The 13,276-nt window shown below is 47.8% G+C and overlaps 1 protein-coding gene across 1 annotated transcript in view; it reads right to left on the bottom strand.

Annotated features, from left to right (window-relative positions):
- The window catches only part of LOC135921868 (glycine dehydrogenase (decarboxylating), mitochondrial), a 65,446-nt gene that overhangs the window by 38,950 nt on the left and 13,220 nt on the right, over positions 1 to 13,276 (bottom strand). The window contains exon 2 of the mRNA XM_065456266.2: positions 9,235 to 9,313. Within this exon, the coding sequence (XP_065312338.2) occupies positions 9,235 to 9,313 (79 nt within the window). The remainder of the gene's footprint in view (positions 1 to 9,234; positions 9,314 to 13,276) is intronic.

Raw genomic sequence — 13,276 nt, 5'->3', positions numbered from 1 at the left:
TTGTAGTGCCAAGTTAGGACTGACCTATTTCAAGTTTCCTTCACAGACAGACGAGAAAATCAGTTTTATCGCGCAATCCCTGGTCCGCACACTTTTGCTCACGGGCGCACGAAGCTTCCTCTTAAAAGTTAAGTTATGGGGTTTAACGTGCCAAAACGACTTTCTGATTATGAGGCACGCCGTAGTGGAGGACTCCAGAAATTTTGACCACCTGGGGTTCTTTAACGTGCACCTAAATCTAAGTACACGGGTGTTTTCGCATTTCCCCTCCATCGAAATGCGGCCGCCGTGGCAGGGATTCGATACCGCGACCTCGTGCTCAGCAGCCCAACACCATAGCCACTGAGCAACCACGGCGGGTTCCTCTTGAAAGTAGAAGTCTGTCCTGCAGATAATCGCATATATATTCTAAGCTGCAATGCGCAATACAATACGCGTGTTTCGCGCATGCGATTCTGGTGATGCGTGGCGCCAGCACTGCGCTTTTACAATGGTGCCCGACCAGCGCCTTCGCGTATCTCGATTTTCTGTTATCTCTCCGTTGCCGGTTGAGCAGTTACAGATCAGGGGATGTAGCCTCGGACGATCACTTTCGGCGATACCAACCCTTCCGCGTGACGTAGTGCTCAACCAGCTAATCAGCTCATCCGGTTTTGCTCGACCATCTAATCGGCGTGCACTGAAAGTGATATCTACGAAAGTGACCGTCCGAGAATACGTCACCAGATCGAAGTATCACGTCGAAATCATTGCTTCGCGTACTTGACTTTTTTTTTTTCAGAAGGAAGTGGGTAACGGCAAGAGATGTAGCGTTTTGAAGCTTCACACGCGAAGCCCCGGAGCAAAGTAAGCGAAATAAATGTGTATTTACCGTCGAACACTGCGGCACACTTTGCTTAGGATCAAACACTGTAAATACACACTCCGGTTAGCGCAATACAATGAAACATCGTCGACGGACGGATCATGTAGAGAACTGGCCTGGTTGAGGAACAACAATGTGGTTCAGGTCGATGGCGATATGAGTGCACAGTAAACTGGTCACTAAAAATCGTCGTATGCTACCTCAAGGCATCAAGACTTCCAAATTGGAGGCACTCGCTATTCACCGAATAAGGAGATTCGAGGGGATCGATTTTTTTTGTTAATCACAACCACACGAACGGCGCGGAGGCTCGGCAATCAAGAATCGCATTGTGAAGGCGTCGCGCATGCCACCGATGCCACAAGAACACATCAAAATAGTCATTCGCCCACGGGGTGGACTGAATTTGGAGAAAGTTAGCTCTACAGCGGTGGGCAAGGCAATCGTAGAGGCGGCAGGCCTCGGTATTGAACAGGTTCGGGAAGATGTTATTTGCCCGAACTTTATGCAAAATATCTTGGTGGCTAGTACGCCAGAAAGGAGCAACGCTGAACGATATGTGAGACTCAGGTCAATCAGAGTGGCAGACAAGGATTTTGAAGTCAGTGCGTACGAGACGGCCCCACAAACTAGGTGTAAGGGGGTCATTCGCAATGTAGACATTATGGATGGTCCCGCGACACTTCAGCGGAACATTGTTAACCATCGCAACCCGCTGGCTATGGCGGCCAAACGAATAAAAAACACAGGATCAGTCATCATTGTCTTCGACGGGTTAAAAGTGCCCAATTTCGTCAGATATGGGCCAACTCTGGTCCGGTGCTTCCTGTATCGAAAGCAGTTGGATGTGTGTTATGTGTGTGGCAAGCTTGGACATCGGGCGGATGTCTGCCCGGCGCCCGATTGTTTTGAATGCCGAGGATGCGGGCCTCGGAACCCTGAAGAGGATCACAACTGTGTGCCTTGTTGCAAGCTTTGTGGCGGACGACACCTGACCGCGGATAAACAATGCAGACCACGATACCAGCTTCACTATGTCGTGCGTGTTCGACGACAGGAGAGAGCCAGGGCGGAGCTAACGGCGGAACAGGAGGCAGCCGAGATGGTGCAGCTGGTGAGCGCCCGCCAACGCTCTAAGGGACGCTCGCGCTCTAGGAGCCGCTCCAGGTCGAGGCAGCGGCCATCCACTGGGACTCCAACGACCAGGAGCCGATCGGTTTCTAGGGAGGTGCGGGTGCGCTTTCCTGCAGCTGGTGGAGACGGCGGCGCAGCTGGAAGCCAGACCACCTGGGCTGACAAGGTCAAGGGCGGCATCAGCGCCGGCCAAGCACGCGAGCAGCGCCAGGAGCATGTGAATGGTAATAGGGATAGGGATAGGATTGCGCGTACCATGTCCTCACACGACGCCCCCTAAGAGGCTTGAAAACACTCGTGTGGACCCCCACTCACGCGGCTGTGCCCGGCAACTCGTCGGCTCACAGCTTGGCTCGAGATCTCGCGCGCCGAGCCTCGTCCGCGGATGCGGACGGCGTGAATGAGGAGGAGAGACACGAGGAACCCTGCGAAACTTATCATGAACTAGCCCATTGGTATCGCTTGAGGCTTCGCGCGCTCCCACCGGCCAAGCAACTCGGTAAAACGCAAGCGGTCGCGTTTCGGCGACTTCAGACCAATACATACCCACACCCAAAGTACATTAACAAAATCACAGGGGGCAAGGAAAGCGACAAATGTAGGCTCTGTTCAGAAAAAGGAACACTCACACACATAATGTGGGAATGCACCTCGCTCCCGTTTTCTCATCCCCCCGTCAGCAGCGAGACTGACTGGACAGCCTGGCTCTGTTCCGGGGACGTCGACCGACAGCTTGAACTGGTGAACTGGGCGGAGAAGGCCAAGCAGGCCCAGGGCCTTACTTGAGCCCAATCCCTCAGCCACGTCCCCCTTTACCCCTCCCCCTTTCAATAAAGTTTATCACCACCACCACCACCTTGACAGTGTTATGGTTCACTGTGTGCGGCGATGAATAGAACGGATGTCAAGCGCCTGATACACGATGTGACCTACGTTCAACCCTTCTACGCAAGGGAGTGGTTTTTCTCCGTGTTCATCTGTGTGGATTGCTAAAGTGTGGTTTTTCTCCGTATTCCTCTGTGTGGATTTCCAGGGAGTGGTTTTTCTCCGTATTCCTCAGTGTGGATTGCTAGGGAGTGGTTTTTCTCCGTATTCTTTTGTGTTGATGGCCAAGGAAAGGCTTTTCTCTGTATTCCTCGGTGTGGTGGTTTTTCTCCATATTCCACTGCGTGGATGGCCAATGAGGGGTTTTGCTCCGTATTCCTCTGTGTGGATTGCCAGGGAATGATTTTTTTTCTCTGCATTCCTCTGTGTGGACTGACCAGTGTGCTGACAAGGGCCTATACAAGGAAGCAAGAGATAACTAGGTTTACCGGATGGTGTAGGGTATAAGAAGGCCAACGAGACGCCACGTGGAGATCTTCTTTACCCTTGCGTGCAGAAGAACGCACACCAAACGTTTCTGTACATTTTGTCTTGGAGCGCACCGCTCACCCGTAACGATGTATAAAACTTCTGTTATTTGCTTTTTACATCATCTCATCTTCGCTGCCGCACCCTCTCGTTCGAGCTTCAAGCAGACGCTGTTGAAGGTCGCCGAAATCCCGTCATCGTTACTACTGGTGTCAGCCTTAACAACGGCAAGCCGAGGCCTAACACGAGCTCGCAGCGAACCGCCGAAGACTTCGCTTTGCTTGCGCTCCTAATTCGTAGACAAGGTTCGCGGTGCCGCAGTCGGCTCCGATTACGGCACTCGACTTGCATTCGCAGCTCGTGTCCATATTTGGACGCCGGCATATCAGCGTCCCCATTATAGCCATCAACTCCGACCGCATTACAGCAGCGCCGTGTTGAGCAACACAAAGACTCTCTCCGCGAGCAGTGCAGAGAGGCAAGCGACGCCGCTGTGGAGAGCTTATCGCACTGCGCTCCACTTCTGGAACCCTCGTGGCTCCCGCGTGACAGACGACAGACAGACGACGGGCAGACGTCATCGCGCTGCCCTTGCGCCCAGCGGGCTTCCTGGCCCACAGTCAGAGTTCCGATAGGAAGGCTCCGTGACGCTGTCGTATCGACGTTATCTGAACCGCGACTCGGCGAGAAAAAGGGGTCAACCGCCTCCGCCCGGTGGGGGACGAGTACAGGCAGGCGGACACACCTGCCTCTCAACGCCTGGAACGGGCGCGTGACCTTCGTCTTGCCGGTTTGCCCAGTACAGTTGGACGGCCGGTGAAGTCAACAAGAGCGAACAACGATCGGTAATAATTCAGGCGCTCCAAACAACATCGGGCCTTATTGATTCATTCCACCAGCGCGAAAGAGAAATGGGACGCGCAGAAGAAACGCAGACTCCACCAAACGTTGGAATGGCTTGTTATTCGGAGACTAAAAGGCAACCATGATGATACAATTCCTAGTGTGCTTACTTTTTATGATGTGCAATACAGTAAAGCTTCCTTGGCTGAAAAAGTTAATGATTATTACTTAAGTACTGGCGTGCCATGCCTATCGCATGCCTGAATAGAAGAGCTGGAAAAATACACACCCTTTCAGAGCACCAATAGTATTTTCCTGCTGCCATGCAGTGAACTTAGGTGTTTTCTTAAGTGTCCTGGAAAAAGAATACTGCAGCAAGAACTGATGAGCTCAACGCCGAACCAATATTAACCGTTACTGATATTCTGTGTGTCCCATTATGCCATATATGTAACAATACTATAGCCACTGGCGTTTTTTCCTGATTGCATGAAAATTGCCAGAGTAGTCGTCTTGGATAAGGGAGGCTACCTTAATGATACGAATAATTACAGACCAATATCTGTCCTGCCTCTTAAAGTATTAGAGCATCTTTTGAAAACACAGTAAACAAAATTTTTGGATTGACAGAAATGGCACTGCTTCAACGAAACTTTTTAAAATAATTCTGACCACAAGTTGTACAGTTTAGTTCCTTCTTTGTTTAGATTTCCGGAAGGTCTTCAATTAAACACTACGTAATAATTAATAAGCTCGCATTTTACGGAATCAGTGGCGTTGCCTTAAACTTGATTCGACATTACTTCTCCGGCAGATTACAATATACATGTCACAATATTTTCTGCTCACTCGTGAAACAAATAACACATGGCGCCCCTCAGGGGTCTATATAGTTCATTCATTCTTTATTATGTACGTACATAATATTGTCAACTCACCACTGCTGATATCGTTGTGTATACTGACGATACTAATGCATTATTTTCGGGTCATCGGCTACGGGGATTAAGAAACTACTACGGCGAATATATGGCTAAATGAGTTGTTGCTTTGTCTGCCACTGAACCAACTTCAGTTAAAGCGTTAGTAAAACGAAATCTGTTGTATTTAAGCCCCAAAATAAACCTGATGACATCAATATATGCAGATTAGTTTCAATAGCTACACGATAGAGCATGCGTCATGTCAGTAAAGTTCATTCTACAATCTCCCGGTCTTTAGATGTGCTATTTAAAATCAATCACTTGGTTCTATCGTGGCTGAAGCATCGCTTGTACTACACACTGACTCAGTCACATTTACACGGTACTGTTTGCTTGCCTCTGACGCAACAATTAACTCTAATGTGAAACAAATAATTACTCTTCAGAAACAAGCTTTTCGTTGCGCTGAAAACCTTGATCGCCGTGATCATACAGGGGATATTTAAATTTAATCAACTATTTCATCTGAAGCTCGCTATCCATGTACAGGCTGAATTAGCCAAAGATTACTTTCCCTGAAACATATCTCTGCAGCAACGGACAATACTATCTTAGACAAAACTATATTGATGTTCTTCGATGCCCGAAGAACCGCGGTACTAAACAACTTCGGTATTTAATGACAATTTTTTTAAACGAACATCCAAGCGCGTTTGGTGTTATAAAAAATCGCCAAATGATTTCAAGAAGGCTGTGTAATTGCGTCTGATATCTTCAGAATGACAGTATGTCAACATATACTGCTTTGTGAATATGTTTCTAAGTTTTCTGTACACTAATGTGAAGTTATTCAATTTTTTTTTTCGTTATTCCCGCTCTCTAGAGATCGTATAACGTTTTCTTGTTTTCCGTCGTACTTCCTGTGCGTGTTGTTTACAAAATTGAATTGTGTTTGTTTCTCGCTCTTTTTTTTATTTCTTATATGACTGCTTTCATTACGGATTCGCTGTCTTGTCAATCGCAAAAGGGAATGATGCTTCTCACTTTTGTATATGCCACCCATCGTTTGTGCAGTGCATGGGTGATAAGGCATACGTCAAGTTTGCCTTATTTCTGCCTTTAGCATTGCCATCCGAGACCGTCTTTGTGCGTGAAATTATTGAAAACATATTTTTTTTAATATTCTGCTTGTAGCTTCTGTGTGCTCCGTTTTCACGTCCCTTGCCACATCATTTTCGCGAATCGCTGACTTGTGTTATTTTGATATGTTCTGTTGCCAGTGAATCAAGCATCCTCTTTAACCAGAAATATGGCTAGGAAACGACGAACGCGAAACCTCGGATAAAACGCAAAGAAGGCCTCGTTTTAACGTACGTACAACCGCAGAACTCAATCGTCGACGTTACCCTTCGACTTTTAAGCTCTCTGGAGCCCAGAAATAGCGGCTTCCTGCTTCAACTCAAGAATAAATAAGAAAAAAAAGAACCTCCCACGTGAAGCCTGAACACACAATGTCAGCTCACAGGCACCTCTAAAGCAGCAGGACCTCGAAATAAAAGAACGCATTATATTGTCACGTGGTGGTGACGTTAAGAACACAGTAGCAATACTGTGGTAGACAAAACTAACTTTTATTGGGCGAACCTGTGCCCACAAAACAGGCTACACTTGTAGCTCAACGATAGCGGCGAACACGGTCGGCGATCGTCGAAAATCCGATCAGCGGGTCAAGCGCGTCGGCTTTTATACAGCAATCATCGAATGTTCCAGATTAAACGTTGGGACCCGCATGCCTTCTAAAATGTTCTACACCATTCGTGTCAAGCGATGAAATCAGATAACACAACGTTCGGCGACAACAGACAGCGGATAGAAGCATCGATAACTTTCCAGAAACTTCGGATACATGCAGGCGCGTCCCGCGCTGTGCGATAACATTTGCTCGGCGGCAAAACTTGTCGCCCGATAAATATAAATACACGTGTCAATATTCAACGTTTTCCGATTTCATTCACTATAGGTTAGCCTTAGGGTATGTGCCACCGCGACACAAAGGCTGTGAAAGCTTTTAATCTCTGCAGTGCATGACATAACCATAGCAAGAGATTGCAGAGGATCAAAGTAAGCGAAAGAAATTGCACGCGTCGCCATCAGTTACGTAGCATTTATTTGACCACTTGTCGAAAGCATCGGTTCAATCAGAGACTTCAACATGTGCGTTGGATCTGCATTTTCTTTAATTATTCGCAAGGCTAAATAAAAGTGTTGCAAATAAAAAAAAAGTGTTGTACTGCAGAGATTAAAAAGTTCTATAGCCTTTGTGTCGCTGTGGCACATACCCTAAGGCTAAGCTATAGAGAATGAAGTAAGGAAACGTTGAAACCTAGAGAAACAACTGGAACATCATGGAGAAGTATTTAGTTCTTCGCAGGCGCAAGCGTATAAGCACATTTTCGGAGGCGCTGCCACGTCGAGTTCAATTTAGCAATGAAGAAACAGCGCGTGAACCGTGGTCCAACTAGGGGTGTCTGTCTGGTACCAACGTTTCGACGGCAACGGGTGCACTTGTCGTCGCCAGGGAAACAACGATACCATGTCGCCTAGTAAAAACGTTGAAAAGAAGGCTATGATGAAGGCTATGAAGAAGGCTATGAAGGCTAAGGAGGCGTTGAAAAGAAGGTATTGCACTAAAAGGGTGGCAAGGATATGAAACATTAGAACAGCCCTTGGAATATCTCGCATAGCATAGTACATACCTTGGAAATCAAAGTAAGAACTTCATGTGCGACCACGTCGACGGGTGCAGAACTCGCGGCGCTTCGTGCTGCACTTGACTTCATTAAGCAGAAGCCACCGCAACAATGGACAGTCTTTAGTGACTCCAAGGCAGCCCTTCAGTGTATAGGAAGCCCAATGCGCCACGGACCCAGTGAACAACTGGCCTCAGAAATTCGGCACATACATCATCAAAGCCATGAAAAGGGACATAACATAATCTTTCAGTGGCTTCCAGGACATTGTAACATCAGCGGGAATGACCACGCCGACGAAGCCGCCCGATCTGCGCATGAAAGTGGTCAACGAGTCTTCATTCCGCTTTCGCGAACAGACGCCGCGGCTGGGCTGCGATTGATGTCCCGTGACTGTACTTTGCCCCTGTGGGACTCAAATGTTTTCACCATGTGTCGGTTGCGTTCGTTGTCTCCGGACATACGGATGCACCTCCCGCCTGGGTTACCACGACGTGAACAGACCATGCTCTACCGTCTGTGGCTAGGCGTTGCCTTTACTAACTCATATGCTTTCCTCATTGGAATGGCCAACAGCCCCACGTGTGACACATGCAACATCGACGAGACGCTCGCACATATTATCTGTGTCTGCCCGCGTTATAGTGCTCAGAGACAAGTGATGTGCAGAGTACTGGACCAGTTGGACAATCGTCCACTATCAGAACTAAAAGCTTTAGGTCAATGCTCCGAAAAAACATCCGCGTTGAAGGCCTTACTCGCGTTATTAAGGTTCCTGCGGTCTACGGGGATTCACGACAGACTCTAAGAATGCCGCCCCCTACCGCTCTTTACTGTACGCGCTTTGTTCGTGCTTGTCTCTCTTTCTTTCTATCTTCCTATTCCGCTATGTTTCTCTTTTTATCCCCTTTAACCCGTCCCCCTGCGCAGGGTAGCCAACCGGAACTACCTCTGGTTAACCTCCCTGCCTTTCTCTGCATTATCTTATCTCTCTATCTCTTGGACGAGCCTCAAGTCGACAGGTCTTGGGAACCGTGCGCAGACTCAGTGCGAACCTTCCACTGCGCTTTCCCTCTCTATCCTCTCTCTCTAGTCGCCCCATACTCCCTTCCCACAGTGAAGGGTAGCAAACCGGACGTGCGTCTGGTTAACCTTCCTGCCCTCTCCTGTCTTCCATTTCTCTCTCTCTTGTTCGAGCCCTGTTCATGATTTAGACTCCGCATCATAACGTGTTACCGGTGGAGCTGGCAAAGAGCCGTTAGCTAAATAAATGTTCTCTCCCTCTAGCTGCGATCAGTTGTCTCAGTTTCAACCGTAAGATGGATCACCCGCGCAAGCAGAAGGAAACGATGCAAATTGGACTCACGCAGAGGCGGGTCTATGTTCATCTCCCTGTTGAGTCGGATGCCGGAGGGGACCGTCTTGTCGATCAGCTCGGCGATGTTCTGCGAAGCAAGATTACATTTACTCGATGAACAGAAATGTCAGTCAAGAGTGCAATCGCCATGCCTTTAAGATACGAAAATTCTGTGCGAAAAGAAAAACAGTCATCCAACTGAATGTAAGAAAATAAAAAGTAGTCAGGAGAGTGACATTCTCTTTTGTAAACGACGAGACACTTTTTTTAATGAGATTATAAAAACATCTTCACTGAAGATGCCACTGTGTCGGTTTCTTTGCCATAAAAATACTGCTTAGCTAAATTTTTTTTTGCTCCTAGCGGGCTATGAATCCAAGGCTTTCCGTTTGCGAGTCTGGTTCTCTAACCACTGCATTCACCACGGCATCTATTTTGTCTTTTAGTGCTATTTAAATTACATTAAATAAATAAACAAAAACATGCACACAAGTGTCTGATAAACTGGTGACAGTCAGAATGACGCACATATTGACCGAACGACACAATTAACAGATAAGCTAACTAATGACATGGCTGGCACGTACACAAGCACACAAACTCCAACGCGCACACACACAGAGAATGAGAGAATGTTCATACTTCCGAGTGAAATTATTATGATGATTATTATTTTTTGAAATGCATACGTTGCACTAAAAGGGTGGCAAGGATATGAAACATTACAGCAACCCTTGGAATATCTCGCAAAGCTGTCCTATAACTTTCGCGTTTCGCACGTGCTAAAAAATAGATACAGGTAGGGAATGACCGTCATTTTTTTTTCGCGTGCTGGGATTTCCGTTTTTCTGCTGGCGTGCCAATACTTGTATCGTGAAAAATAAAGGAACGACACAAGTGCAACGACACAAGAGCAAAGGAACGACACAAGTGCACAAGTGCACTGCACTTGTGTGCACTTGTGCACAAGTGCACAAGTGCACAGAAGTGCAGTGAACGACACAAGTGCAAGTGCGACACAAAACCACTTTCTGGTTATGAGGCACGCCGTAGTGGAGGACTCCGGAAATTTCGACCACCTGGGGTTCTTTAACGTGCACCTAAATCTAAGTACACGGATGTTTTCGCATTTCGCCCCCATCGAAATGCGGCCGCCATGGCCGGGATTCGATCCCGCGACCTCGTGCTCAGCAGCCCAACACCATAGAAACTGAGCAACCATGGCGGGTATAAGAAAACATAGAAACAGTTTTATTGACTGCTTTGAGGTAGACGCGTCTATCGCACTCCTATGTCCTGTGTATTGAGATATGTAGGGCAGACTGGTACATGGATAAAATGTCAGACAACAGGAGAGGGAAAAAATGTGATGGAAATGTTCTTAAGGGTACAGGATGGTCTTGTCGCATTGTATCGCAATCAGTGTGACCGTGTTCTGGTTTTTCATCAGACTTCGTTGATAAATACGCAAACGATCGTACAAGTATGACATTTTACGCCGCAGTTATAGCCAAAGGTGATTTGACATTGTCCGATAAAGGATTCACATACCTTGAACGCGCAGAATGTATAGGGCGCGCTCCTTATTTATCTCGCTTCCTCTAAATAATTCAGAATTCTCGAGTACATTTTCCTTCATTTTGGCAGGTTGGCCAAGCGCAGCAGTTTAATCGGAGGTCGCGTGTGCGCCCGTGCGTGCTTTTGAAGATAAGACGATCACTGGAAATCAGCGCTCGTATCCGCCTCTTCTGTAAGTTTCCGGTCCGTTGGTTCACTGCTATTATATAACAAACCTGGCAGTTTGTGCTGCAAAGTACGCAAAATTTGCACTCGCAGCATTACGAGCTTTTGGACGATTAAGTGTCTTCGTTATTGCTGCCAACATTTAAGAAAAAAAAAAGAAAAGGAAGTGTCTGCTCGTGCCAACTTGAAGTCCGCGAGCCCTCCCCATCCCGTCATATCGTTAAAGAAAAAAAAAATGAAAAGAAAAAGGAAGGGCAACATGCCAGGTCTAACGCAAGCTCCACTCAAACCCGGCGAGGCATTCGTGGAAACGCGGAGTGCGAACATCACTTTCCTCGCCACTGACGGCGACAGCATCTCATCATTTCCTCTTCTTTTTCCTTCTTCTGAATGCTAGATCACGCTCAGACGCCAACCGCATACACGCACGACCACTCGAAGATTATGTCGATCGAGTGGTGTGATATCGCCGATCATCCGACAGGGGCCAGGGGGAACGGCGCCAACGTTTCGTATGTACGCTTCCATCGCATATAGTCGGTGCTGTCGAGCGTACGATTATGCGGACGCCTGCGCTCCGCCGCAAATTGTGACAGCAATGAAGGCTACATACTGAGTGCGCACCCTAATAAGCTCGTATCAGAGGAGCATGAGGGGAAGAGAGAAAAGGAAAAGACACGAAGGTAAACTAGTGCATAGGCCGGTTGGTTACCCTGAGCTGAGGCAACTTCTATTAGACCGCACGCGTCAGCGAAACTCGCCGCTAATTTCCTTCTTTCCTTCCCTCCTCTCTCTCTCTCGCTGTCGTCTTTATTTTCCCTTTCCCCATTCTCCTGGTGTAGGGTAGCCAATTGGAAGTTATTCTGGTTAACCTCCCTGCCTTCTGCTTTTCTCTTTCCTCCCCCCTTCTTCCCCCGGTGTAGGGTAGCCAACCGGGCGCTATTCTGGTTAACCTTCCTGCCTTCTGCTTTTCTCTTTTCTTCCCCCTTCTGAGCGGAGGCAAGGGGGTAAAGGGAATTAGGGGTGATCGAACGAAACACTTGCACACAAAAAAAGAAACAATGCACGAAAAAAAAAGCCACGGAGCGTGACGTAGCGCACAGCAGTGTTCGATCTGTCGTTCAGTCATTATCACGTGGACATCATGTGATCCGCGTGTTCATATCACGAGGAGATGTGGACCGCAACAGGAAGCGCAAGAACGCGTTCAGCGTCTTGTGTGCTAAGGACGGTCCGGACCACTGTCCGACGATTCTGTCTTCTGATAGACGCCGATTGTCGAGTCTATCTGGAGTGGGCTGAGAGGATAGAGGAGGCCTACTTCAAGTAGTCCCTCCCCGCACCCTCTATTCCGTTGCCCCCTTCCCTTTAATGAGGGATAAATAAAAATTTTCATCATCATCATCATCCAATGCGGTCGAAAGTTTTCACACAGGAGATGCGTAACTGTCTCCAGGCGACCACAGCCGTCCCATGATGCACGGCTGTCGACCATTCCAATGCGGAATTAATAGGCCAAGCCACACGCTGCAAAGTAGTGTTTATTCAGATCGTGATGTCCCAGGCGGAAGACGGAGCTGTAGACGCGGATCCAAGCAACGTGGAGACTATACTCCGTTTCATACATCAGGTGCAGCGCCGTGGAGGCTAGAGATACTTTCTGCAGCGGCTGCGTTCGCATTTAGAAATGGTTCGGTGTTTCTTGACCCAACTTTTGTGAAAATTTTCTCTATGTAAGCTCAGTGCTGAATGAGCAAAAAAAAAAAGAATATACCCATAGAAACAATCCATGTACTTATACGGCTGCTAACACGTTGTCTTAAATCAATTTGCTTTTAGTTATGTCTTAACTGCAGCTCGTCGCGGCAGCTTTGCGTGCATGCTCGCGCGAGTAATACATATTGTAATAATACGAAAACGCGCGCAGTAACACATTTTGGTGACCGGACTACTTGCGTAGCTTCCACAGCGTTGCAGCTGACGTATAAAACGGTGTATAGTGTGGGTAAATTCCATTGAGTTCCATTGTGCCAGTGCAAGTTCGCTTGCTAGCGAGCCACCATTTGTAGCTGAATCGGTCCTAGACAGGGATATATAGTGCTATACAATGGATATAATCACAGCCAGATAGGGCGGCCTCGCCCGAACGGTCTTGCCCACAGATGCCGCAAGGGCCCGGTATCCGCTGATATGCTACGTTGCTCCATTTGTCCTTTGCGTAGTGACGGAGTAGCCTTGCGTCGTTAGATTAGCGAGGAAACGGCGAAATAGGAGACTGGAGATCTGAACAAACAGGCCACGTGACCTT

Source organism: Dermacentor albipictus, chromosome 9, assembly GCF_038994185.2.
Source record: "Dermacentor albipictus isolate Rhodes 1998 colony chromosome 9, USDA_Dalb.pri_finalv2, whole genome shotgun sequence".
Lineage (NCBI taxonomy): Eukaryota > Metazoa > Arthropoda > Arachnida > Ixodida > Ixodidae > Dermacentor > Dermacentor albipictus.
The sequence above is the reverse complement of the archived record's forward strand: the minus strand, read 5'-3'. Positions and strand labels throughout refer to the sequence as shown.